Source organism: Manacus candei, unplaced genomic scaffold (assembly GCF_025592945.1).
Source record: "Manacus candei isolate 608988 ecotype Guabito, Panama unplaced genomic scaffold, ASM2559294v1 h1tg000014l, whole genome shotgun sequence".
NCBI lineage: Eukaryota > Metazoa > Chordata > Aves > Passeriformes > Pipridae > Manacus > Manacus candei.
The window spans coordinates 50,601,381-50,624,540 of NW_026138062.1; the positions used below are offsets into that span (position 1 = coordinate 50,601,381).

Sequence of the window (23,160 nt, forward strand, 5' to 3'; positions counted from 1 at the left end):
CTTCCTCAGACTCCTCCAAAACATGGGCTCTGGGCCCAAACAGATAATATCAGCCTTTGCTCAAAGCCTGTGCATCTATCATAGTATAGCTGAAGGAATCCATAAGTGTCACATCTCTGCATGTTCACCCAACTTTTTGTCCCTTTCCTTCCCCATGTGTCTGTATAAGGAATCATGTAAAGCACAAGCACTTTAAAATGGAGTTTGAGTTCCTTGGTGTACCAAATGGTACTGGCACCATCCTCTCCAGACAATGAGAATATAAATGTAAGGGAGCAAGACAGATGTGTGGGAGAGTCTATATGCAACCCCGAACAACAGGGATCACTGTGGACTTGGAAGCTTTCCCTATAATTTGCCAACATATCACTGTATCACAAGCATTCAGGAAAGCAATATCACCTCCATTTCACTTTGGCCTGCAGAACTTCTGCCTATGAAACTGTCCTCATTCCCAGTGACTACACCATCCTGCCCACAAATACCCACCAAAGTGTCTGTTCTTGGCTGGGGACCAGCCCACCCCATCCCTGAAACTTCAGATTGTTGCTTCCGGGGCTTAAAATATCAATACAATGCTCAGGCTTTCTTCTAAAAAAAGTGTAATAGCTAAAGGAACACTCTGAATGGGATATCAGCTCTTCCCCCACAGTCCTTTTCTAGTAGTAGTGTCAATATGAGGGATAAATATTCTAAGACTACAAATACTGTAACTGATTATGTTTGCTGAATAGTAAAAAGTCCTGTCTTTTGTTTTGGGCCCTTGTCTAGCTGAGCAATGAGAGAGGATGAAAGTCTTCTCTGCTTCACCCCAGGCAGATTTATTTCAGTTGTTGTTCAGTTCAATCCAGTTTACCACTTAGATTTGCCTATTGATTGTGGCTTTAAATAAAAAACAAAGGCCCAGTGTTCCTGGCTGCAGTGCTCATGCATTATCACAGATGAAGGGAAGCAGTCTGGGAGTTTTTACATGACTAACATGTTTATTTAACATCTCTCATCCTGAAAGATCTGAAAGTGATAAAGAAAAGATTCAGTGTGTAACACTGTGCAATTCGTGCAAGGGCAGACACCTTCCCCATATAGCATTGAAAACTGTTGGCAGAGGCTAGTGGAGTAAATTCCAGCTTGACTATTGTCAACAGTTTGTTTTAGTGTCTATTTAGCACAGGAGCTGGGAATAGGAAAGAGTTTTAAGATCTTTCTTTTTTTACAGAAGGTTATAATCAATAATAAAATGCACCAGAGTGAGGCTGTGAAATCCAAAATAAATCCCAATGATAGTGGTGGGAGAGAGGAGCAGGAACTTCCATTTCTGCCCACATTTTTCTTCTTCTTTGAGGAAGTCAAAATTTACCTTTGCCCATCTGCTGATAGCCTAGTGTAAGACTCAGGGAAAGGTTTCTGTGCTTGACAGGCAAAGATGCTAAAGGATTACAGTGTGCCATCAAAACTGTCCTCCTCTTGTCCACCTGTCATGCAAAATACAGATTATGAACAGCTCAAAAGCTGACTTTCAGCTGGGCTTTGTTAGGACAGTCAGCAGGAAATGTAAGGCCCTCATCAAAATGGATGATGGATTCCCACAGGGAACTTCTTCCACCGGGGTTGAAGCCACTTGCTTAGTGTGAGTGACATGCAGGTAAATGAAATAATACCCTCCCAGCCTGCTGTCATTGGGAAGGAATACAGATGGTGACTGAACTGTCAGGCTGGAGCTGTCTCGAAGGTCAGAGCATTTTATTTAGCAAGAATCAGTGTCATTTGCAGAGATGAAATCTGTTCAGACTTTGGTAAGATAAATCACAAGGGTTATTCAAGAATAAATCAGAAAGGTGCTTTGCCCTCTCCCCCCATAAAGTATTAAGTAATTTGAATGAAGATCTAACTTACTGCTTTTTTAAGCCGAGCATAATTCACTAGTTTTTACATGTCTGAAGAATGGTTTATTTTCCTAACATGAAGGTTGAAAGACAAAAGAATTTTCTTATTATGAGGAGGAATAGAGTCAACTATGATTGACACTCAAGTCTCTAACCATCTTCTCCTGGAACAGTTCCACTAAGTGCAAAATAGTGAACTATGGTCTAGATTTTTTTTATGAATTTTTGGGACTTGATGAGTTTGGACAGCTTGGAAGTGTTCTGGAGAATAGTAGTGTGGTGGGGGGAAACAGTTTTCCCCCCTGAAGTTATAAAATGGTAAAACCCCAGGGGGTGGTGACCCTTGAAGTTTTGAGGCTCTCAAACCATGACAAGTAGACACTTTCATACTTGTTCTAATTATTACTTAGCCTTTCTTTAAAAGGAAGGAGACTTATGCAGCAGGAGTTACAAGTCTAATCCATTGTTTTCAGGCTTAGAAGAGATACAGTTCAGTACACACTAGTAGTAAACACTTAATAAAGGAAGTTAATAGCTTAAGTATCTATATTAAACTATAGGTAAAATTCTTGCAAGACAGTTTTTTAAGTTATGTCTAAACTCATCTGGTTGTTTTTTTCTGGCCAGTCCCATTGGATGCTTTCCATAAAGTGGATTCTAGTCTATTAATTTCTTCAGTCTTGAGCTCATTTAGTGTTGCAGTTGTGGAGCTAAAAACATTATCATTCTGTCTGCTCACGCTGTTTCCTCAGCCACCCTTTTTTTATGTCCATGGAAGCAGTGAGTGAACGGGGTTTAACAGGGGACCAATGTTAGGGTTCCTCAGCCTAATCCCAGTTCATGCATTACTTGGGGAAAAATGTGCCACTCAGGGAATTATTTTGTTTCTCTCATCATTGAGGGCCATCTGAATTCAATGGTAGGATTCCCTTAATCTTTGCCAGGGCAGTACAGCACTTCAGAATCTTTTCTGGAGTCAGCAAGAGCACCAAATGAGCCTTGATGAAGTGATCTTGCAGGATGTATCTTCAGGTGCTTTATACAGGGAGAGTGCTTTTAGGGTTTGCATTAGGATCTTTGTTGGGAGGGAAGATTTTTTTTTAATTATTATTTGTTCTATTTCCCTAGTGTTCATTTCCCTTCACTTTCTGGCACTGCACTAACACCGGTTTCAGGACTATAGCTATAACAAGTAAATTAAGCAAACACAGTCACTGGGACTCAACCTTTGGTAGTTCCTGGCATGATTTTGGCTCAGGTCAGAGAGCCCTTTCCTTTGGTTGCTTCCCTCCATGCCAGAGAGCACTCCCGACACAGCGATCAGGATCCTGTGCTTTAACACACCCTGTTCTAACATTATCCGATACAGCACTCCTTCACTTTCCCAGTGTTTCTCTACCCTGTGTGTTTTCACTCTCTAAAGTGCTTGCATTGCCTGTTGTCTCAAGGAAACAAATAATCCAAAAAATTAATAATGTCATACCCTTGTTTTTCAGCCACAGCCCAGCTCATAAGTATTACTTGACCACAGATCCAATCACCGGCTCCATCTACCTCTCCGACACCAACAGCCGACGTATCTATAAAATCAAGTCAACCACATCAGTGAAAGACATTGTGAAGAATTCAGAGGTTTTGGCTGGAACTGGGGATCAGTGCCTCCCATTTGATGACACCCGCTGCGGAGATGGAGGCAAAGGCACTGATGCCACCCTTACAAATCCCAGGGGTGAGACTGCTTCTTCTTCACAGGCTTTTTTGAAGGGCTCTTCTTGAAAGCAGGTTGTTTAGTCACACTGGAGACTGCTCTCCTTTCCAGTCCAGAAAATACTCTCAGATTTTGCAAGCCTTCCCCACAAACACATCCTAAGGGCTTGCTTCTGGAAATAATTATGTCTCACCCTCAGCCAGTCCTGTCTTGGTTCTTCATATTGATGTGGCTGGGAGGAGTGCCAAACCAGAGGGGTGTAGTGATGGGCACATGCCCATAGGGCAATAGAATAAATCCATCCATCTCTTTTATAGCCATTTAGCTACTACTCCTCCTTACCAACAGCGCTTGGTCCATCCCAACCTGGACTGGATTCACTAAGATCCAGTTCACTGAGGCTTTCTTGGCATTAAAAAAAAAAAAGTTTTATAACCATTGACATAGATATATATATAAAATGGCAGCAAAACCAACATACAGCTCAGAGATATGTAAACTGAGGTTTAGACATTTATGTTATATGTCATGGCATCCAGCTTAAATCCTATAGGGGTGGATACTAATTTTGATATGGTAATGGTCCAATTCAGCGTAACTTCACCTGGTTCAAACATACTGAAATGAGATAAAAGCACAGTCAAATCTGAATAAAAGCATTACATAGCCTTCATGACTGTGAAATAAATTGTTCAAAACAGGTTTAGCCAAACATATGCACTCCTGTGTGTAGCCAAGACTTCAGTCTGGCAGTCTCAAGGTAACAAGCTCTGCAGATGGAGGATGTCGCTCCTCCCAGCTGTCCACAACTCCTTGGAAAAAAAAACACTCAGGAGGTATAGAGATGAGGTGGAAGGTACTGTTGTTGCACACACTTTCAACAGTGTTTATGTAGAGGGATGAGAAGGATGCCCATGCAGGAATGTTGTTCGAGATATGGCATTTTTGCCTGTTATATGTCTTCTTTTGCCCAGCTGTTAAGAGTGTGAGGAGTTATTAATAGGTTCTTGGCTTTGACATCAGTGCGCTGCAGGTTTTCTTTTCCATTGCGTCAGGGGGTGGTAGTCCCCTCCTTCCTCGCCACAGCAATGTCCAAGCTTATCCCAGCCTCTTGGTAAAGCAATCTGCCAGGAAAACCTGGGGATCATTTAACAAATGTCCATGCCCAAAGCAGGGGGTTTGGACTAGATGGCTTTTAATGACTCTTCAAACCCAAACCATTCTATGATTCTATGGTAAGTTATTTCATTAAGAGCAGACAAGATGAAGTCAGCTGAGTTGTTGTTTCTTTTCTTGGAGACAGGCAAAGACAGTTGGAGTTGTTCAGTCTGGAGAAGAGAAGGCTCTGGGGAGACCTTAGAGACCCTTCCAGTGCCTAAAGGGTCTCCAAGAGAGCTAGAGAGGGATTTTTGATAAGGGCATGGAGTGATAGGGCAAGGGGGAATAGCTGCAAACTGAAGGGCATGTTTATATCATATATAAAGAAGTAATTCTTTACTGTGAGGGTGGTAAAGCACTGGCACAGGTTGCTCAGAGGAGCTGTGGATGCCCCATCCCTGGAAGTTGTTCAAGGCCAGGATGGGGCTTTGAGCAACCTGGCCTAGTAGAAAGGTGTCCCTGCCCATGGCAGGGGTTGGGAACTAGATGATCTTTAAGGTGCCCTCCAACCCAAACCATTCAATGATTCCATAGTTCTTAGGAAGTTATTTCTCATGACATAGAGATGACATTGTTGTTACTGAATCCAAGAACCCCAAACTGATTTAGTGACCTTTTGTGTCAGGTCTAGTTGTGATTTTTTTAATTTTTTTTTTAGTTACATGTTGGCTATCTGTTTCCTGGCAGGATGCAGAAAAATATACCTTGGGAAACCTGTTTTCTTTGCCAAAAAGCATCAAAAGCCAAACTTCTACCCTTGTAATGTTCAAAGAGCCTGTCATGGTTTCCAAGCACTCCAGAATCCCATGAGTTGACCATTATATTGGGCTAAAGTATTTCCAGAAGCACAGGTATAGAAAGGGAACAACTACTTGTGGTCAGGTGGCAGTATAGAAATGGTCTCACTGAAATGAGAAGGTTGAGTGAAAAGAAAAAAAAGTGACTTGGGCAGAGAGATTCAGGCAGTCCAGCAGATGAGTCATGAGATCAGGGAATCCAGAAATCTGTAATCCAGCTTGCTGCACCATTTTGAAGTTCAACCAGTGCCAAAAAAAAATAACCCACAACTTTTGTTGGACTTCTTTTCTCTCTTGTACAAGATAAGAAGAATATTATTAATTTCCCTCCGTGGGTGGATATTGCAAGGTTTAGATGACTTATGTTTCTGCTTTGCTATAGCAAACAGAGTTCAAAGCTTTCAGCACTGGAATCCTTCTTGTTGGCAATCAAAGTGCTCAGGAGGCTCTTCTCCCACCTCAATCTTATAACAGCAAGATTCTCAAGTAGTTCATACATTCATTCTTCACAGCTTCAAAATTCCACAAAACAGAAGTAAATGGAGGGTAAAAGAGGAAATTACACAAAACAGAATGACAACGAGAAAATAATAATCCAGAAAGCCCACACTGCCATTGGAAAGTTCCTAAACAGTGTTCCCTGATCTGATTCTAACCTGAGTTTGCAAAGTTTGCTGAGGCAATCGCTGTGACAGACGTGACTCACTCCCCATTCACCTCAATAAACAATGAGCAGTGTAAACTCGTGCTGACAGTGTAACGTCACCATTGTGTATAGTTTCACGGTGTTCATCCTAGCAGGAAAAACTAGAAATGCTCTTCCTTCATATGATCATATTTCATAATAGTTCAAAATAAAAATGATTTATTGTAAAAGTAACCAGTGCTCTCAGGTGACCCTCTGCTTCCCTGTCTTGTCAGGCAAATAAACACTCATAAGAAAATGGTCAGAGGAAATTTGGAAATAATTCTGTAGCTGTGGGAGATATCAGGTGGCCAGGGAAGGACTTAGAAAGTTCAGTTCTTCAAGAATTCTCAAGCTCTTCATAAGACTCTACTTTTTAAGGCTAGAGCTGTCTTTTTTCTGTGAACACAATTGCTTCATGCAAAGTAGGATTTCTCTATTTTAAGGACAACTTTTCACTTTTTCAAAAATTATAAGGAATCAGTCTTGCCTTTCATGATGTTTTAATTAGCTGATATTTGCAGCTTGCTGGAAAAGACTGAGGGAATACCCTCCTGCCAGATGAAAAACTGCAATTCATGAGAATCAGTCATGAGTTGTCAACATATACTTTTGAATGTACTTTTAGCCTCTTGGACCAGCCAAACCTCTGGTCTAAGCAGATTTTTGGCTCTCTTGTCAATGGAAAGAAACTAGTACCCTGAAGGTGGTTTGTTCTATGCCAGTGCATGTATTCAAGGTGGTATGAACCACATTCTGGGAATACAGGCCTCCTCCTGGATCTAATAGCCTGAAGAATGAGGTCTCCACTGCAGCAAACATTGTTCAGAATGGTTCTCTACTTTCTGAGCAGCAACCTTTGCCCCATAGTTTTGATCATTTCTTCCAGTTCTCACCTCAACTCCCCTGAGTTCAGAGTGGATAATTTCTTAGAATCATTAAATGGTTTGGGCTGGAAGGAACCTTCGAAGATTATCTAGTTCCAACCCCCCTGACATGGGCAGGAACACCTTCTAATAGGTCAGCTTGCTCAAAACTCTGTCCAACATGGCCTTGAACACTTTCAGGGATGGGGCAGCCACAGCTTCTCTGGGCAAGCTGTTCCAGTGCCTCACCACCATGACAGGGAAAAATTTCTTCCTAATCTATAATTTAAATCCACCCTGGTTTAGTTCAAAACCATTATTCCTTATCCTGTCAATACATTTCTTTGAAGTACCTTCTGGATAGAGGTTCTTGTCTCACTTGACTGAAGGAGAGAGAACTCCCTTTAGATGATCAGCTTAGAAAAGACATTACGAGAGATAAAACCCTCCAAGAATTTCACACTTCACCTACCTTTGGCTTCTCTATTAAAGGTAGGCTACACAAACATAGGACAGGTAGATCCATGAATGAAATAGGGGTGGCAGTGGTTTGGTCAGGGTATTTATCACAGCTATTAGGAACCAGTCTGATATTTCCAATTCATTTGCCACAGTGCACAGCAAAGCTTTTGGATGTTAATGAATTTCAATATATCCTTGCAAATTAAAGTGTTACCACTTCCTAATTATAATCTGCTAATAATGATCCTCTTCTACAAGCAATCTAAAGAAAAATTAAAACTTCAGCTTGTCAAAGCATTTCTTTTCATCTGAGCACTCACCAGTGGTTCTTCTCAGGAAAATGTTGTGCCAGAGAAATTACCATGGAGCCTGCAATTAAGAGAAATTGCAGTGACAAGACTGACAAAATAGGAAGAAGGCTTCAGAAGGGATGTGGGGAAGGAGAGGGCATCTCATTCATTTAGCACCATAACACCAATGCAAAATGAAGTAATTAATTTGGGGACAGATTGCTTCCTTCACTGTGTCCTGCTGAATGTGTAAACAAAATCTCAGTTGTTTGCTAAGTGTTCAAGAGTTTGACAGAATTAAATGAAGAAACTCAACCCTCCAGGATCTGTTAACATTTTCATTATCAGATAATAATAGAAGGACCATTTCAGGGAAGACCAGAGGCTGAGGGAAGAAAATATCTTGTCTCTTACTGTGGCCAAAAAGTCACACAGGGAAATGTGTGAATGGTCTCACATGAGTGGTCAGTGATAGAGGGGTCTTTCTCTGCTGTCACTCCAGATGCTAGTCATCAACATCTAGGGGACTTTCTGAAGAGATTGCACTTGGACCTATGCCTAGATGCCACCATAAATTGGCTTAGGAACCTCCCTAAACACCTAATTTTGTTCTTCCAGGCACCCTGTGCTAATAATTTCCACAATTTCATCAACGAGGTCATGAAAAAGGGTGGTTCTTTTGAGGTCAGATCACTGTTAACTATTCTTCTCCCTGTGCCTTTCCTAATCTTTGCCTATAGTTCCCTCCTTGACCAGTGCAGAGCACAAAACTGATCTTTGCAGAAAACTTTTTGTGGGAATTCCTGTGAGCTCTTTTTCAGATTGTCATTGCATATGGGTAGTTAGGCTTTCCCCTTCCCCTGTGAATTCCTCTGTACTTATTGACATTGATTTTCATCTACCATTTTATGACTCAGTCATTCAGCACCCAGTCAGACAAGAAAGCTTTAAATTTAGATTTCTTTAAGCACCCTTTTTTTATTTAAAAGGGGTTTTTTCCCCTTCTGTTTTTCCTAACTAGAGCTAGATGCACAATGTAATCACTTCTAGCAGTTTGTATTCTAGGACAAACTCACCATGTACCAGTAGCTATTTGAAGCATAACATTGTGCTGTCACCTCTTCACGCTACAAGGTCCTGACATTTCAAGTAAATGTCATCATGTCACAACTTTCTATCATCACAACTCACTGGTGTGATGCAAATGGGGCTACAAGCCCTTGTTTCCTAGGAGATCTCTGTTTATCCAAGAGGAGCCAGCATGATTTCGTAATGTATGTACTTCATATCTCAGAACCTAAAGTTCTGCAATGCTACCTGGGTAGTGGCAGCAGATGTTTCCTCTCAGAAGCTGTGAGGTTGAGCTTTGAGCTATATGCTGAAAATCTTTAATTCCCTTGTGTTCCTATGGAAACATGAGAGGGGCCTTCTGCCAAAGCATGCCAAGGCCTTTGGCTTAACGAGTGTAACATGTGTATTACCCATTTCTGTGCCCATTTGCAGGAGCCAGCTCTCAGCACTGGAATTGTGCCATTATCAGAAAGGAAACACAGAAAGGTCCAATCTAACCTCTACAATCTGCTGCAAAGAAACCATGAGATGCTTCTCTTCCTCTTCACAGAAGTCATCCATCCAAAGACTTGTCTGTGGGAGAGCAGGGCTCCTCTCTGTAATTAATTTTGATTCCAAGACAAATCAGCTTAAGTTAGGAAGGAATTGGAGTAGATGCCATGTGAGGAGCATGTGCAAATAGGAATTTGGGGCTTTGGCAAACTGGAAACTCTGCTTCCCTGGAGAACATCTCAGGAAATGTGAGGCAATTGAGATTGCTTAACCTCCATGAAAGAGGGATAAACAGAGAAGTGCTCTGTGATAAGAATACATATACATGCCATTGCCCTGGAGCAGGGTGATAAGTGGTAACTTTGCTATCCCACTTTAACTTACTAAGGTGTGTAAGCTCTTTGTCTAAGCTGGAATGCAAAATGAGGTTGTGCTCTATCAAGTGATCAGAGCTGGCTCAAGAACCAAAGTGTGTCCAAGTTATTATTGCTGTAACTGGGTAATCAGATCAACCATCAAACCCTGGCATCGCACACACTGAGCGACTGTCAGCATACACTGCTGATAAGTCCAATCCAATACATATGGAACTAGGTAAGAGAGAAAATTCTGCCTCATTTAAAATCACATTATCCAGCCTGCCACCCTTCACTGGCTTTTGACTTGTCACACAAACTAATGGACAGACACCCTAAAAAATACTTCTTGTGAACCAAGGAATGGGTAAGAGACTCTCGTGTTTGATAAAAGCCAGTTAAGATCAACTAAACCCTCTATCATACCTCTTCCGAAAAAGCACATCTACCATATTGCTTAAAGAGCTCAGTTGTGTTCCTAGTTGTCAAGCAAGTACCAGCAAACATGAAAGAACTTGCCCTTACGCTGGCAAAATAATTAGAGGAGCAGTAATCTTCAACAACAGATGCCAGCAACAGGTGACATGTGCCAGTATCCTGGATGACTCATTGGACAGGGCACCAGCCAGGGCACAGTGCTGACACATCTCATGGTAGGTGAAGACAGCTTCCAGAAAGCCATGGATGCCAGTGAGATATTGATGCTTGTACTGTCAGATCCCTCTGCAAGCACTTGACAAAGTGCTAAGATACAACTGATGTATTTTTATTGTATAGTGAGAACAAGTGGGCACCACTACTGTGACTTCTCCCATAACACTTATCAAATCACAGAATGGTTGGGTTGGAAGGGACTGTACAGATCATCTAGTTCCAATCCCCCTGACATGGGCAGGAACACCTTCCAGGTTGCTCAGAGCCCCGTCCAACCTGTGCTTGAATACTTCCAGGGATGGGGCAGCCACAATTTCTTTGGGAAACCTTTACCAGGGCCTCACCACTCTCAGTAAATTTTTATGTGCAGCTGTTACCTTCTGCTCCTCTTTGAGACTCTTGTTTCATGGTCCTGCAAAGATCAGTCCTATCTTGGCATGAGTTAAACATAGGTATTAGAGTGTAAGACTAGAAGCAATCTTTTAGGTCATTCAGTCCTGTCATCCATTATCTCAGCAATCCTGCTATATAATCCCCTCTAAAATTAATGAACTTTATCTTGAAAGCAGCAAGTAATTTTTTTCCTCACTGCCCTAGATGCTATTCTGAAACCACACTGCTCTATGTTCAACTATCCAATCCAGGTCAAAATGATGCCCTTCAAACAGGTAGATGTTACAAAGAAGTAACAAAATGCTGGGTTTACCTCCTGGCAATAACAAACGTCTCCCCTTCAGCTCAGTGACCTGAAACATCAGTTCCCGGACTCCTAATTGACTTTGAATTAACAGGTTGCAACCATGTCTGAATCCCTTCCTTTTCCTCAGCGCAATGGAGAAGTTTGTTCTGTCTCTCAAGCAATCACTTAGGTCTGAGGTTTTCCTTCCAGGCCAGATTATCTTCTGTGGATTTCCATATAACCAAATATGATATGTTTTTCCACATATTACCTATCCCCATTACTTCCAGCCCATGCAATAGTTACAGCACTGGCTGAAGGCCATGCTTTTAATTGCCAAAGCAATCAGAGGATTAGTCCCTGCTCTATGAAAATCTAGAATTTTTGATCTGTAAACTGCTGCATCTGTACTTCATAGCAGAGCTCACAGTGCATGGAGACTGAGGGTAAATGTTTCAAACAAGGGGATCTGGCTGTAAAACAGCATTTTGGAGAAACACAAGATCTGATCACTCCTCAAACATTCTAAAAGCTTTCTATCTGAAACAGATTTTCCATCATTTCTGTCACCATGATAACAGCCAAAAAAACAGTCTAGTGAGGATTCAGCTCACTAATTTAATCTGCCTACAAAATAAATGTTTCCTTTGGAGATATTTGCTGTAGTCTCCTTTTATAGTCAATGGGGAGGAAAAGGTATTTCTAGCAGGATTCACATAATCTCCTGGGGATATGTGCTTTAGGGAGATATGAATTGCACTCTCAAAGTAGATTTTTCTCTCCACTGATTGGAAAAGCTCCAAATACTTGCTTAGATGCACAGTGCAGATGTCTGTTTTTGCCAAGTGATTGTTACCCTGAGAGTGAAAGAAACCAAGCAGGAAGATCCTAATATTTGTGTATTCCAAATAGAATTCTCCCTTGCATAGAAAAGGATGTTACAGGCTTCTACATTAATTTTCTGTTCCTTTACAGTCTTTTAGTCTCTTTAAGACACTCAAACATTATGCTGAGTGGCATTCTGCCACTGTAGGGTAGGTGAGATGGATGACTCTATTAGTATCTATGGAGTTATTTTAATTTATACTAGCATAAAGAAGAGGTGAACAAAGCCTTTAACTTCTTATTACTGCCTTAGTCATGAACTTTCTCTGTGACCTTGTGAGAATTGCTTTATCTGTTACTTTTGTGATATGTAAAATTAGGATGATCACACTCACAGACTGGTATGAGATCTAATTAGTAAGTGTAAAGCACTATGAAATCCTCCGATGGAAGATGCAGAGGGTAGCTAACCCAGAATAAAGAGGAGTAAAGGAGGTTGTGCTACGATAACAAATACATGAGAAATGATGCTTAGGGGGAGGTGAAATGGCACATATCTGCAGGTGAGGAAATGAGAATCAGCAGCCTGTAACTGCTGTCAGCAGACCTCAAATCCACTGACAGGAATGTCTACAGAGGAGGTCTGGACAATGAATGAATCACTAGCAGAGTTCAAAAGAGGTGAAACACTGTAGATTAGTAGGGTTATCTTAGGGAAAATCCTTCCTCATTTATCCATCTGGAATTTGATTGACCTGATGGATATTTCACAGCCTTTGTCATCATCAGTTCTGAAAGATTCACCAGTGTAACGTTTTTATGTGCATGGCTTAGCATTCATACCATAAGCAATAAAACCAGGTTTCTGAAAATGCAAGACATACAGTTATTAGAAAAGCTTTTCCTTTCAGCAGTTCACTGAATACCATGCCCTTTTCCAGAAGCAAGCAGGGATTTCTGAATTGCCTCACATGCCATTTGGAAGTGCCTTCTATGGAATGGTGCCAATTCAAAGCTCTTGATAACCAGGACTCCCACATGCCCAACTCTCATCTCATCCTTTTTAATAAAATAAATTGCTCCCAAGCAAACCCGCAGTTTCTTTCATGAGCATCAAACCACACACCATCTTCTACTCATCTCATGTCAGGTTACCATCACTTTCTGACTGTCTTGCTTTGTTCCTCCCCAGGCATCACCGTGGACAAGTTTGGGCTGATTTACTTTGTAGATGGCACTATGATCAGGCGGATTGATCAGAATGGAATCATCTCAACTGTGTTGGGTTCCAATGACTTGACGTCTGCTCGGCCTCTCAGTTGTGACTCTGTTATGGACATTTCTCAGGTAAGACAGTGTTTTGGTTGTGTTTCTATAGAATAGAAGCTTATGCCTTTACCCTGTCTGCACAGCTGTGTGCCTCCCTAGGTCAAAGAGTTAAGGGCTCAAGAATTCCATTTCTACATATTTTATGATATAAAAATGACTGAATCAAAAAGATCCTTTAAAGATGCAGGAAACTCCTGACGGACCTAATTCATAGATTTCTGGTAAGTGAGATTTTAAAAGATGTCCCAAGCACAGAAGACACTTCTTTCAGAGCTCCCAATCAGTGGGAAGACAGAGATTCCTAGAAAGATAGGATTTTTTTAGGCTCATTTATCAAGAAATGAGTTGCTTTAAACTAAAAAGACCCAGCAGCAGTACCCATTTCAGTAGGACTATTTGCCATGCTCTGGCATCTTAGCTAACCACAGGTTTTTTTTCTTTTTTTCTCATCCTAATTTGGCCCAGCATAATTTTAGATCTGAATCAAATTAACATCTAGGAAATACTGATTGGAGGCCTTGATGCCAAAATTAGCAACAGCAGGAAAACAAGAATCTTGAATTGCATCAGATTGCAAATTGGTTGCAGCTACCAGCATCCTGGGCTTTTAAGTCCTGCTGCTTAAAGGTGGGGAGAAAAAAAAAAGAGAGAAAAAGAAATCTCAGTGTGATGATTGCTTTACTTCTGGATGGAGTAGAAGAGAAGTCTGTTCCAGCCCAGCACTCGATTTTGTGGGGCCTTGGCCAACTTGTCAAATTGTGCCAGTTCAGGGGCAGTGTCCTTTGAAACCTTTGTGCCACTTGTTGTTTGCCTGGCTGCAGGAATGTTGTCCTCTCCTATGAAAATATAGATCATAGCTGGTGGGCTAAGAACTGTTATTCAGCCACAATAGATGTCAATGGGGTTTCCTTTTTGTAACTACCTAGATAATTTCTGTGCTCCCATATGGAATCTGTTTGTCTTGGTTTTCCCTCTAATTTGAAAAATCATTCTTGCTTCTTTGCAACTGGTTCCCACTGTCTGCAATTTATGAACAAGATGAAATTATGAGTTTAAAAGCTGTTGTGCCTTCTATAGAAGCAAATTTGGATGGTTAAATGCCACACTGTAGTATGTTTTTCATCTTACGAGCATCGTTTCTTCTTTATGTGAATGTCAGGGGCAGTTACCACAAGACCATTGTGGAATCAGGCTTTAAAAATTATTTAATTTCAGGCTGCATAGCTTCTGTGTATACAAATGTCATGTTTAAACACTTCTGAGATGAACATGTGTCAGCTGAAGACTCTTTTTTTCCCTTCAGAAAATCAAGGAGCTATTTTTAGATTAACCTGTAGTGGGATGGGCAGATTACCTACCACTCCTGTTCTGGAGAAACACACTGAAGACAAGTTTAATTAAAAAATAAAAACAAGGTTGGGAAGCAGCTTTTCATCATTTACAGTGGCTAGAAGGGTCTTTTCTGTCAGGTCTCTGAGGCTCCCTGGGACATGAGGACATGAAATATTTAGCTGCCACTGTTGACAAGGAATGGTTTTTAAGAAATTGAAAATTCCCTTGTCAGTTCAGAATAAACTCAGCTCTTGATGCTAACTCAGAACTGCAGAGCTTAAAGACCACTGGAAGGGATGGAGGCATGAATTATTAAAGAGAAAACCACAGGCTATAATGTTTTACTACAAGAAGGGTTAAAATAGGCCAGGAGCTGAGAAAAAGGAAGGAGATTTTGCAAACAGAGAACCAGAGTAGACAGAGTTCTGCACACTGTTTAGCCATGAAAATAAGCTTCACGTATCCAGGCAATAGAAGGGACAATGAACTAAATACCTTGCATCTGATCTCTTAAAAAAAAAATGTTGAAAAGGGATTTAAACATGAAGAGAAGCATCAAAAGTAAAGCATGACTGTAGCAGAAGTGTTCAACTACAGGCTTTAAAAAATAGGAATTTCCTGTGTTCTTCCAGATCTTACCTGGTCTCTTGTTCATGGTCTTAAATAAAATCACAGTGAGAGATGGTTTGCTGGACTGCAGCCTGCTGACATCTACTCCTCCTCCTTCCAATAAGGTTACAAAATACTCCCCTAAATATAGTCACATCAGATAAATGAGAAGAAGCAGCAACTGAGATGGATGGTGGGAGAAGAAGGTTCAAAACAAAGAAACAGTCCTGGAACTGGTTGGTTCCCATCAGCACAACACTGACCTTTTTTTTCCTTATATAAACCTAAAGTAAAATAAAATAATCAAAAAAATGCATAACACAGAATTCTTTATTAAAAAAAATTACCCTAAATTCTGTTGGTAAACATTTCTTAGGTTTGGCAACTAAAAGAGTAGACTCACTTGAAAAGATAGTGTATTTCAGAAGCAGAGCTAGAAGTAAAGACCTTCTAGTGCTCACTTGTGGTGCTGCTAGTCCTGTTTCAGTTCATTTGTGTATATGGATTATCAGTGTAGAACTGTGATGTGTCACTCTTGAACCTATTCTTCCATTATGCTAAAACAAAATGTGAAAATTACCATGAAGGCACAAGTATTTTTCTCCATGAATTGAAATTGCCTGAATTTCTGTGAATTGCTACTTTGCATTTTTGCAGCATAAAGCAGAAAATCGGTGGTTATAACTTAGACATACACGCATGCTGTCACAGCCACCAGTTTTGTGTCTATTCCTCCTTGTCATTTATCCAGAGGAGCTCAGCCACTTGTGTGGAAAAACGTTTAGTAAAAAAATCATTACTTTGTGTGTCTGATTTTATAGCACTTCACACAGCAGAATTTCTCGTCCCAGGTCTCTGCTATCATGTCCAGGTTCCATCAATTCAAAAAGCATGGGAGAAGGGAAATCACAGAATGGTTTGCCTCTGTCCATCACCCTGCTCCCACCACTGCTCCAATGCAGCGTGTGTCCTCATGTGTCTACCTCATACAACCAGGAGCTAAGCCTGCTCTCTCAATCCAGGTTGTCCTCTATGGCCACCCTATCAAGGAGTAATAATTAGTTGTGTTTCCTTTTACCCATTTTCCCTTTAATCCATGCTGAAACATCCTCATTGTGATTGATTTATAGCAGTCACGCGGTGGAAAAATGTGTTGCTATAAAAATTCCCTTGTGTTGTTTTCCCATTAAGGTTCGTCTAGAATGGCCCACGGATCTGGCAGTCAATCCCATGGATAATTCACTCTACGTCCTCGACAATAACGTTGTGCTACAGATCTCTGAGAACCACCAAGTGCGCATCGTGGCGGGGAGGCCCATGCATTGCCAGGTGCCAGGCATGGATCACTTTCTCCTCAGCAAGGTAGCAATCCATGCCACACTGGAGTCTGCCACCGCCCTGGCTGTCTCCCATAACGGAGTCCTGTACATTGCTGAGACCGACGAGAAGAAGATCAACCGCATCAGGCAGGTCACCACCAATGGAGAGATTTCCCTCGTGGCCGGTGCCCCAAGCAGCTGTGACTGCAAGAACGATGCTAACTGTGACTGCTTCTCGGGGGACGATGGCTATGCCAAGGATGCCAAACTCAACGCGCCATCCTCCCTGGCGGTGTGTGCAGATGGGGAACTGTATGTCGCTGATCTTGGAAATATCAGAATCCGCTTTATTCGGAAAAACAAGCCATTCCTCAACACACAAAATCTATATGAGTTATCCTCGCCCATAGACCAGGAACTCTACTTGTTTGACACCAGTGGGAAGCACCTTTATACCCAGAGCCTTACCACTGGGGATTATCTTTACAATTTTACTTATTCTGGAGATGGAGATATAACCCTGATCACTGACAATAATGGGAATTTAGTCAATATCCGAAGAGATTCCACAGGGATGCCCCTCTGGCTGGTGGTGCCCGATGGCCAAGTCTACTGGGTGACAATTGGTACCAACAGTGCACTCAAGAGTGTAACAACACAGGGGCATGAAGTGGCCATGATGACTTACCACGGCAACTCCGGTCTCCTTGCCACTAAAAGCAATGAAAATGGTTGGACAACATTTTATGAGTAAGTATATTATGAATATTGGGCTGCTGACTTCATTCTATGCTCTCTGAACCATGCAAGGCTGGTAAAATTTAATTCCCTGATCAGAATTATTGTCCAAATAAAATGCCAGAACAGAGAATATTAGATTTCACACAAAAAACAGTAGATGCTGGTAGTTAAGTGTATTAGAGCTTGAATAAGCTCCCTCTACCAAGTCAAGAGTCAGACAGAGTTTCTGCTTAGTTTTTTTAAGTAATTTGGACACCCAGTTCTTAACTGTCAGGATTTAGGTTGCATGTCAGAGAATTTTTCTTGGCTTTGAAAACCAAGTTCTATTAGATCCTCTTTTTCACAGCTTTTTACCTACTTCCTATGCTGCAGTGTCTTTTTTGTACTTGTTTGAAATGTCTGATGTAGAATGACAACTGGCAGTGACTAATGTCAGCTTACTCTGGAAACAATTCTGTAATTAATGGGTTACTCAATTCCGATTGTTGTAATTTTCCTCATTAAGCTTTAAAAGTAGTCTTGGAACTGTTCAAGACCATCCCTGCTCCAAAGAGTGTTTTGAGCAGAGAGGAGACAGGAGGCATTGAAAAACCTGGAGATGGCAGCAACTTGAAGATTTGTACTTCTTTTCTCTACTACTGTTAGCAATTCCCTGCTTATAAATACTGTGAAGACAACACATTTCTGGTATCAAATAAGAAAAAATAGACAACTGAATGAAGGGAGTCCAGAAAGATGATCTGCAAATGAATGCGGCTGTTGAGAACCCTTTTCCCTCCCTCTTCCTTAGTTCCATTTTTATTTACAAGTCTAGCCTCTTCGAAATGCTCCTTAAGTGCATAATTTCCCATATGGTTTGAATGGCTACATGGAAGTGTTCAGCTGCCATAATAATAGACCCATTCTAAGAATCCAATTTGGCTAGAATAGACAGTTCTCAAGATTACAAAGAAAAAAGTTGTTAAAGAAAGAGATTTAGGGAAGGAAAGCTGGCTGAACCCATGTACCCATGTGTTGATATGCAGTTGCTTTGGTTCTTTCTTTAAAATGTTCCAGGCCCAGTTTCAAATTTCTTTGCTTAATACTCACTGTTACTGATTCTGCCTTGAAAAGAACTGATGGAAACTCTGTGATGACTCTTTTGAAATGTTGTTTGCATTCCATCAATGTTCTCCTTGCAATTACTATAGCAATATTCCTCAGTGAATCCAAGTTAATATCCTTCCATCTCTTACATTGGATTTGCTTGAGGGAGGCTTTAGGAAGGAAAAAGAGTGTGTTTTTCTCCATAGGAGTGGAAGCCAGCTATATTGTCAGGACTATTGCGCTAAATCAAGGAGATATTTTCTTTTTGCAGAGAACCCAATAGTTCCCATGCTTGAAAACAGATGTAGCCTCAGACAGTGAAGCAAACTAAACATTACAGCTAATAATGGTCAGATTTATACCTCAAACATAATCTTTTATTTTAAAGCGCGACTGAAAATATAAAGGAAATAAGACAGAAGCTCAAATCCAGCTTACTCTGTGGATATATTTACAACAGTGATCCATTATTACATGCTGCCCAACAAAATAGAGCATTTGTGAAAGTCATCATTCTGGTCATTTTATGCACTTTAGAAGAGTCATAAGAAAGCTTTTTAGAGCTAAATGGAAGGCAGTATTCTCCAGTGGTTGGACTATGGAAATCTTGACTAGAGTAAGTCAGCACTACATGATAGCACAGCATCACTGAAAGTAGAATTGGGAATGTGCCTTCAGAGATACCTCATCCAATCCTGTGATCAGTTATCTCTATTCAACTGTTCCTGACAACTTCTGATGCAACTTTAAAAAAATATGGGGTAAAAGCCTATGTCTGAATTAGTTACCTCAGCCTCCCTTTATAGGCAGGGAAGAGAAACAGGCACTTTCGAGGTGAGTTTCTTATGAGTTATGTCAGGTGCCTGCTTTAGGATGAGATGAGACAAGTTGTATTCTGAAAGTTTCTCTCTGCAAAGGCAGTACAGAATGATGAGTTTAGATACAGATGTTTACATTTCAGATATCTACAATTTGGTCAAATGGGTCCTGTCAAAGTCATCTGAGTTATTTATAAAAATTGTTAGTCATAACAATATATTTACCTATTTTATTGTTACTGTTAGAAAGCTTTTCTTTGTATGCTGAGACTAAATCTTCCTTGATTGAATTGGAGACTATCCCTCTTCATGCTGTCTTATCCCACCCCACCACATCCTATCCTATCCTATCCTATCCTATCCTATCCTATCCTATCCTATCCTATCCTATCCTATCCTATCCACTAAGGACTTGGAAAGCAAATCAGTAAATTAGCAGGGATTGATTCTGTCCCAGTTTTGCATATGTAACCTGGGAAAAAATTATAAAATTATAAAATTAGTAAATAAAGGTGAGATATTTAGATTGCTTGATGAAGTAGGTTTCATTTAAACAAAATACGTCTAATGCCAAGGGTACACATGTAACTGGGCTAAGCATTGACTCTCAGGAGCTCTAGTGAGCAAGGCATCAAGTCATTCAGTGTGATCCTTAGCATAATTCCACAGCAAATCTGTCTAACTTGTTGGTTTCATGGACAAATCAACATAATACATTTACTCATTGCACTCTACTTGTAGTGGGTAGTAGGAAGATGATGTGACTAATAGTGTCAGTTCCGATGTTTGCAATTTAGGAAGGATAGTGAAAATTGAAGTCGGGGCAGAAAAGCTCTACAAAAATGCATTCATGGGGAGAACTAAAAAGATTTGATCTATTTATCTCAACATGAAGGAGACTGTCTAGATCACAACATGTCAGCCAAAACTATCGCCTACAGAGGGACTCTCAACCTAGCAGAGAAAGGCCTGAGAAGAGTAAGAGAAAGCAAAGCTAGAGACATTGAAGTTGACAAGAAGGTGTGGTTTTGTAAGGCTGAGATGACCTAACTGGTAGAGTGACCAACCATGAAAGCGGTACATTCTCCGTTTCTTGGTGTCTCAGAGCAGGACTCTAATGCCTTCCTTAAAATATATTCTCACCAGACAGAAGATTTGTGTGACTCAAACACATGCTACAGGGATGAGTGCAGGCATGGCAGGATGAAGTCTAAGTTCCTTGATAACCAAGAAGCTTAAGAAGATGGTGTAAACCAAATCAACATTCACTACCTTCAGGTTATTGGTTTCTCTATCAGAATATCAGGGAAAGTTAAGTGATTTAGTTACCAAGAATAACTGGAAGGTGCTCTGAGTATTTTTCAGTCCTGGCTGAAGGGGAAGGTGAAGTTCATATTTCTGTTTTGCTCATGGACAGAGAAATAAAGGTATCAAATCTGACTTGGAGGAAAAGCTTCATGTTTCTGAGTGCACATAATAGTTGTTTATGGGCCAGGGCAAGCTGAACACCACTGTTTAAAAAGCTAAGAGTAAAGTAAATCCAGCTGGCAAGTTTACACTGCACTAGTGGCCCGAAGAAGAACATCCTTACAAGATTTACCTTTACCTGACTGTCTACAGAGGTGCAAAACCAAACATCCAACATGAAAGAGCAATGGTGATGTGAGAGTGGCATCACTATATGTGTCCATCATAGAATCATAATATCATAGAATAGTTTGCATTGGAAGGGACCTTAAAGAACACCTAGTTCCAAGCAGCATAGCCAGCATCTCTGGTTCTCTTCCAGTTGCTGTTCTTACCAGGGCATTTCTTAGCCTTTATCATAAGGCTGCAAAGAGCATATGGGCACATTGGTGTAACTATGGAGAGGAGAGAAGGAGGCAGGATACATTGAAGCAGTACTGGAGGTCTGTCTCCAGGGCACACCAGGGAACCCAGGTTCTCCAAGGCTTCAGGATGGGCTGGCACACAGTCCCTTCATTTCTGTGGAGAAAGGAATGAAACTGGTGCTGTCTTCAGGCAGTGGCAGAGTTGCTCATACGACTTACAGCTTTTCCTTTCACTCATCTACACCCAAGCCTGCTCTAAATGCTGTTTTGTCAGGTTTAGCTCTGAGTAAGGTTCAGTGTGTAATGGTATGCAGTTTCCCCTTTCATTTGAGAGTGAAACTTAGCTCCCTGCAGTAATTAGCCTGTCCCCAAGGCCTATCTACAACCACTTTGAGGATTTTAGCATTATATAGGCCTTCCCTGCCTCTGCAGAGAGCTTGACATTAGCTGTCAGTTAATGCAATGCAGCCCAGCTTGGCCGGTAACTGAATTAAAGACTTGCCTTCCCATTGAACTGGTGACAGTGATAATCAGCAGCAAAGGAAGCTGATCTGGAAACTCAGCCAGGGAAATGACTTCTTATTTGGCTCCTCCAGTCAAAGACAAGGGATGCTGTATGACTACTTGCTGCTTTGTTGTTGCTGCTTTTCAACTTGACCTGAAAAAAATTGCTACCAGCCTTTACAAAGTTTCTTAGCAGTTGCTGTTTGTCTGCTTCAGAATCCGGAAAGTCTTATTAATGGATTTGTTTAAATCAAGAATATGGCAATTATCTTGATTAGTTCACTGAGATGTTATCACTGTACATTAATTCAATTTCCCTCTAAGCTGAAGTCAAACCTTCTATGCATTATTTAACCCAGATGAGGCTCTTTTGCTTAGATCCTTTGTGTGCCCAATTAGTTTTGAAGGTCGCCTCCTCCCATACAGACTGAAGTACTTACACACAGCTCCAGCCAAGCCCAAGAAATTCAAAACCTTTTCATGGACTCCCCAAGAAGCGGCTCACAGCTGCCTGAAGGGCAAAGATCTCATAGAACCAGGTCTTCTGATGGGTGGTCAGGGGAGCTTTGACCCGTAACGTTGGATGCTGTTTTACAGAAAACCAAACTCTGCCAAACCTCACACATTGTAATGGATGGAAAGTAGAAGCCAGCTGGACTGAGCATGCAGGAGGACCTTGAATGGGTTCCCAGTGAACCCCAGGGCTCAACAGAAGTCCCACCCCAGCACCAACAGCATTTGGTTCCCAAGCCAATGCCCTGGGCTGTGTGACTGTGGTACCAGAATTGGGCAACATGGTCAGCATCTACCATGGTGAGATGCAGACTCAGTCTGCTTTGCAGTTGGTGTAAAGGCTTTGAGGATTTTTCCTCTCTTAGGCAAAACCAGAGTTAAATAATGCATATTGCCCTTATAGGAGCAGCCACCTCTTGACTTAGAGAAAAGCTGCCTTCCTGCATTAATAACATCCCTTTATCACTTGGTGATTTATCAGGTCGTACACTGAGTTTTACAGAATTTGGTGGTATCCTTGGTTTAGAGTAGTTCAAGTGAAGCTCTCATTCTACTCCTGCAGCAGACTGGAGTATGAGAAACATCTTGGCTTTTGCCCTCCCTCCTCTTTTAGCAAGATTTCTTTGTTCCACTTGCTCCACAGTTTCTACATGACAAATTATGAAATTCTCATCATTGTTCCTCAGATGAAGCTACAGTGAAACTCTGCTAAGTACCGTGATAAAATAGCCCTTTTCCAGTGCTCTCACTAAATTGTGAGGTCATATTTTGAGCCATTGGCCTGCCCTGAAATGAATGCTTGGTGGTAGAGTTTAGTTGAGAACCAAGGGAATTATGAGAATCATAAGAGCTACAGAGAGATCTTTGTCTTCTTGTTTGGGCAGTCAGAAAATTCAGCAGACTGTGACCACAACCTGGCCTTGGGTCATTAGGGAGAGGACTTGCCTTCATGCATATTTGAGTACTATCAGTTTGTCTGTTATAGATTTATTTTTAATGTTCTGTTTAATGTTGTTTGAAAAACTGAGATGAGGCAAACTTGTTCAGAGGCGTCGGGTGCACGTCAGTATAATTGCATGCAAAATATAGTTTGCAAGGTCCGTTTAGATACTTTGGCACTAAGTGCAAAATTATTATTGTGATTTTTTTCT

At 41.1% G+C, this 23,160-nt stretch overlaps 1 protein-coding gene across 11 annotated transcripts in view; it reads left to right on the forward strand.

The window, feature by feature from the left end:
• TENM4 (teneurin transmembrane protein 4) overlaps positions 1 to 23,160 on the forward strand; it is a 600,622-nt gene that overhangs the window by 537,414 nt on the left and 40,048 nt on the right. For all 11 annotated transcript variants that reach the window (XM_051778647.1, XM_051778642.1, XM_051778649.1 and 8 more), the window contains 3 exons: positions 3,380 to 3,612; positions 13,119 to 13,273; positions 16,388 to 17,265. In XM_051778647.1, the coding sequence (XP_051634607.1) occupies positions 3,380 to 3,612; positions 13,119 to 13,273; positions 16,388 to 17,265 (1,266 nt within the window). The remainder of the gene's footprint in view (positions 1 to 3,379; positions 3,613 to 13,118; positions 13,274 to 16,387; positions 17,266 to 23,160) is intronic.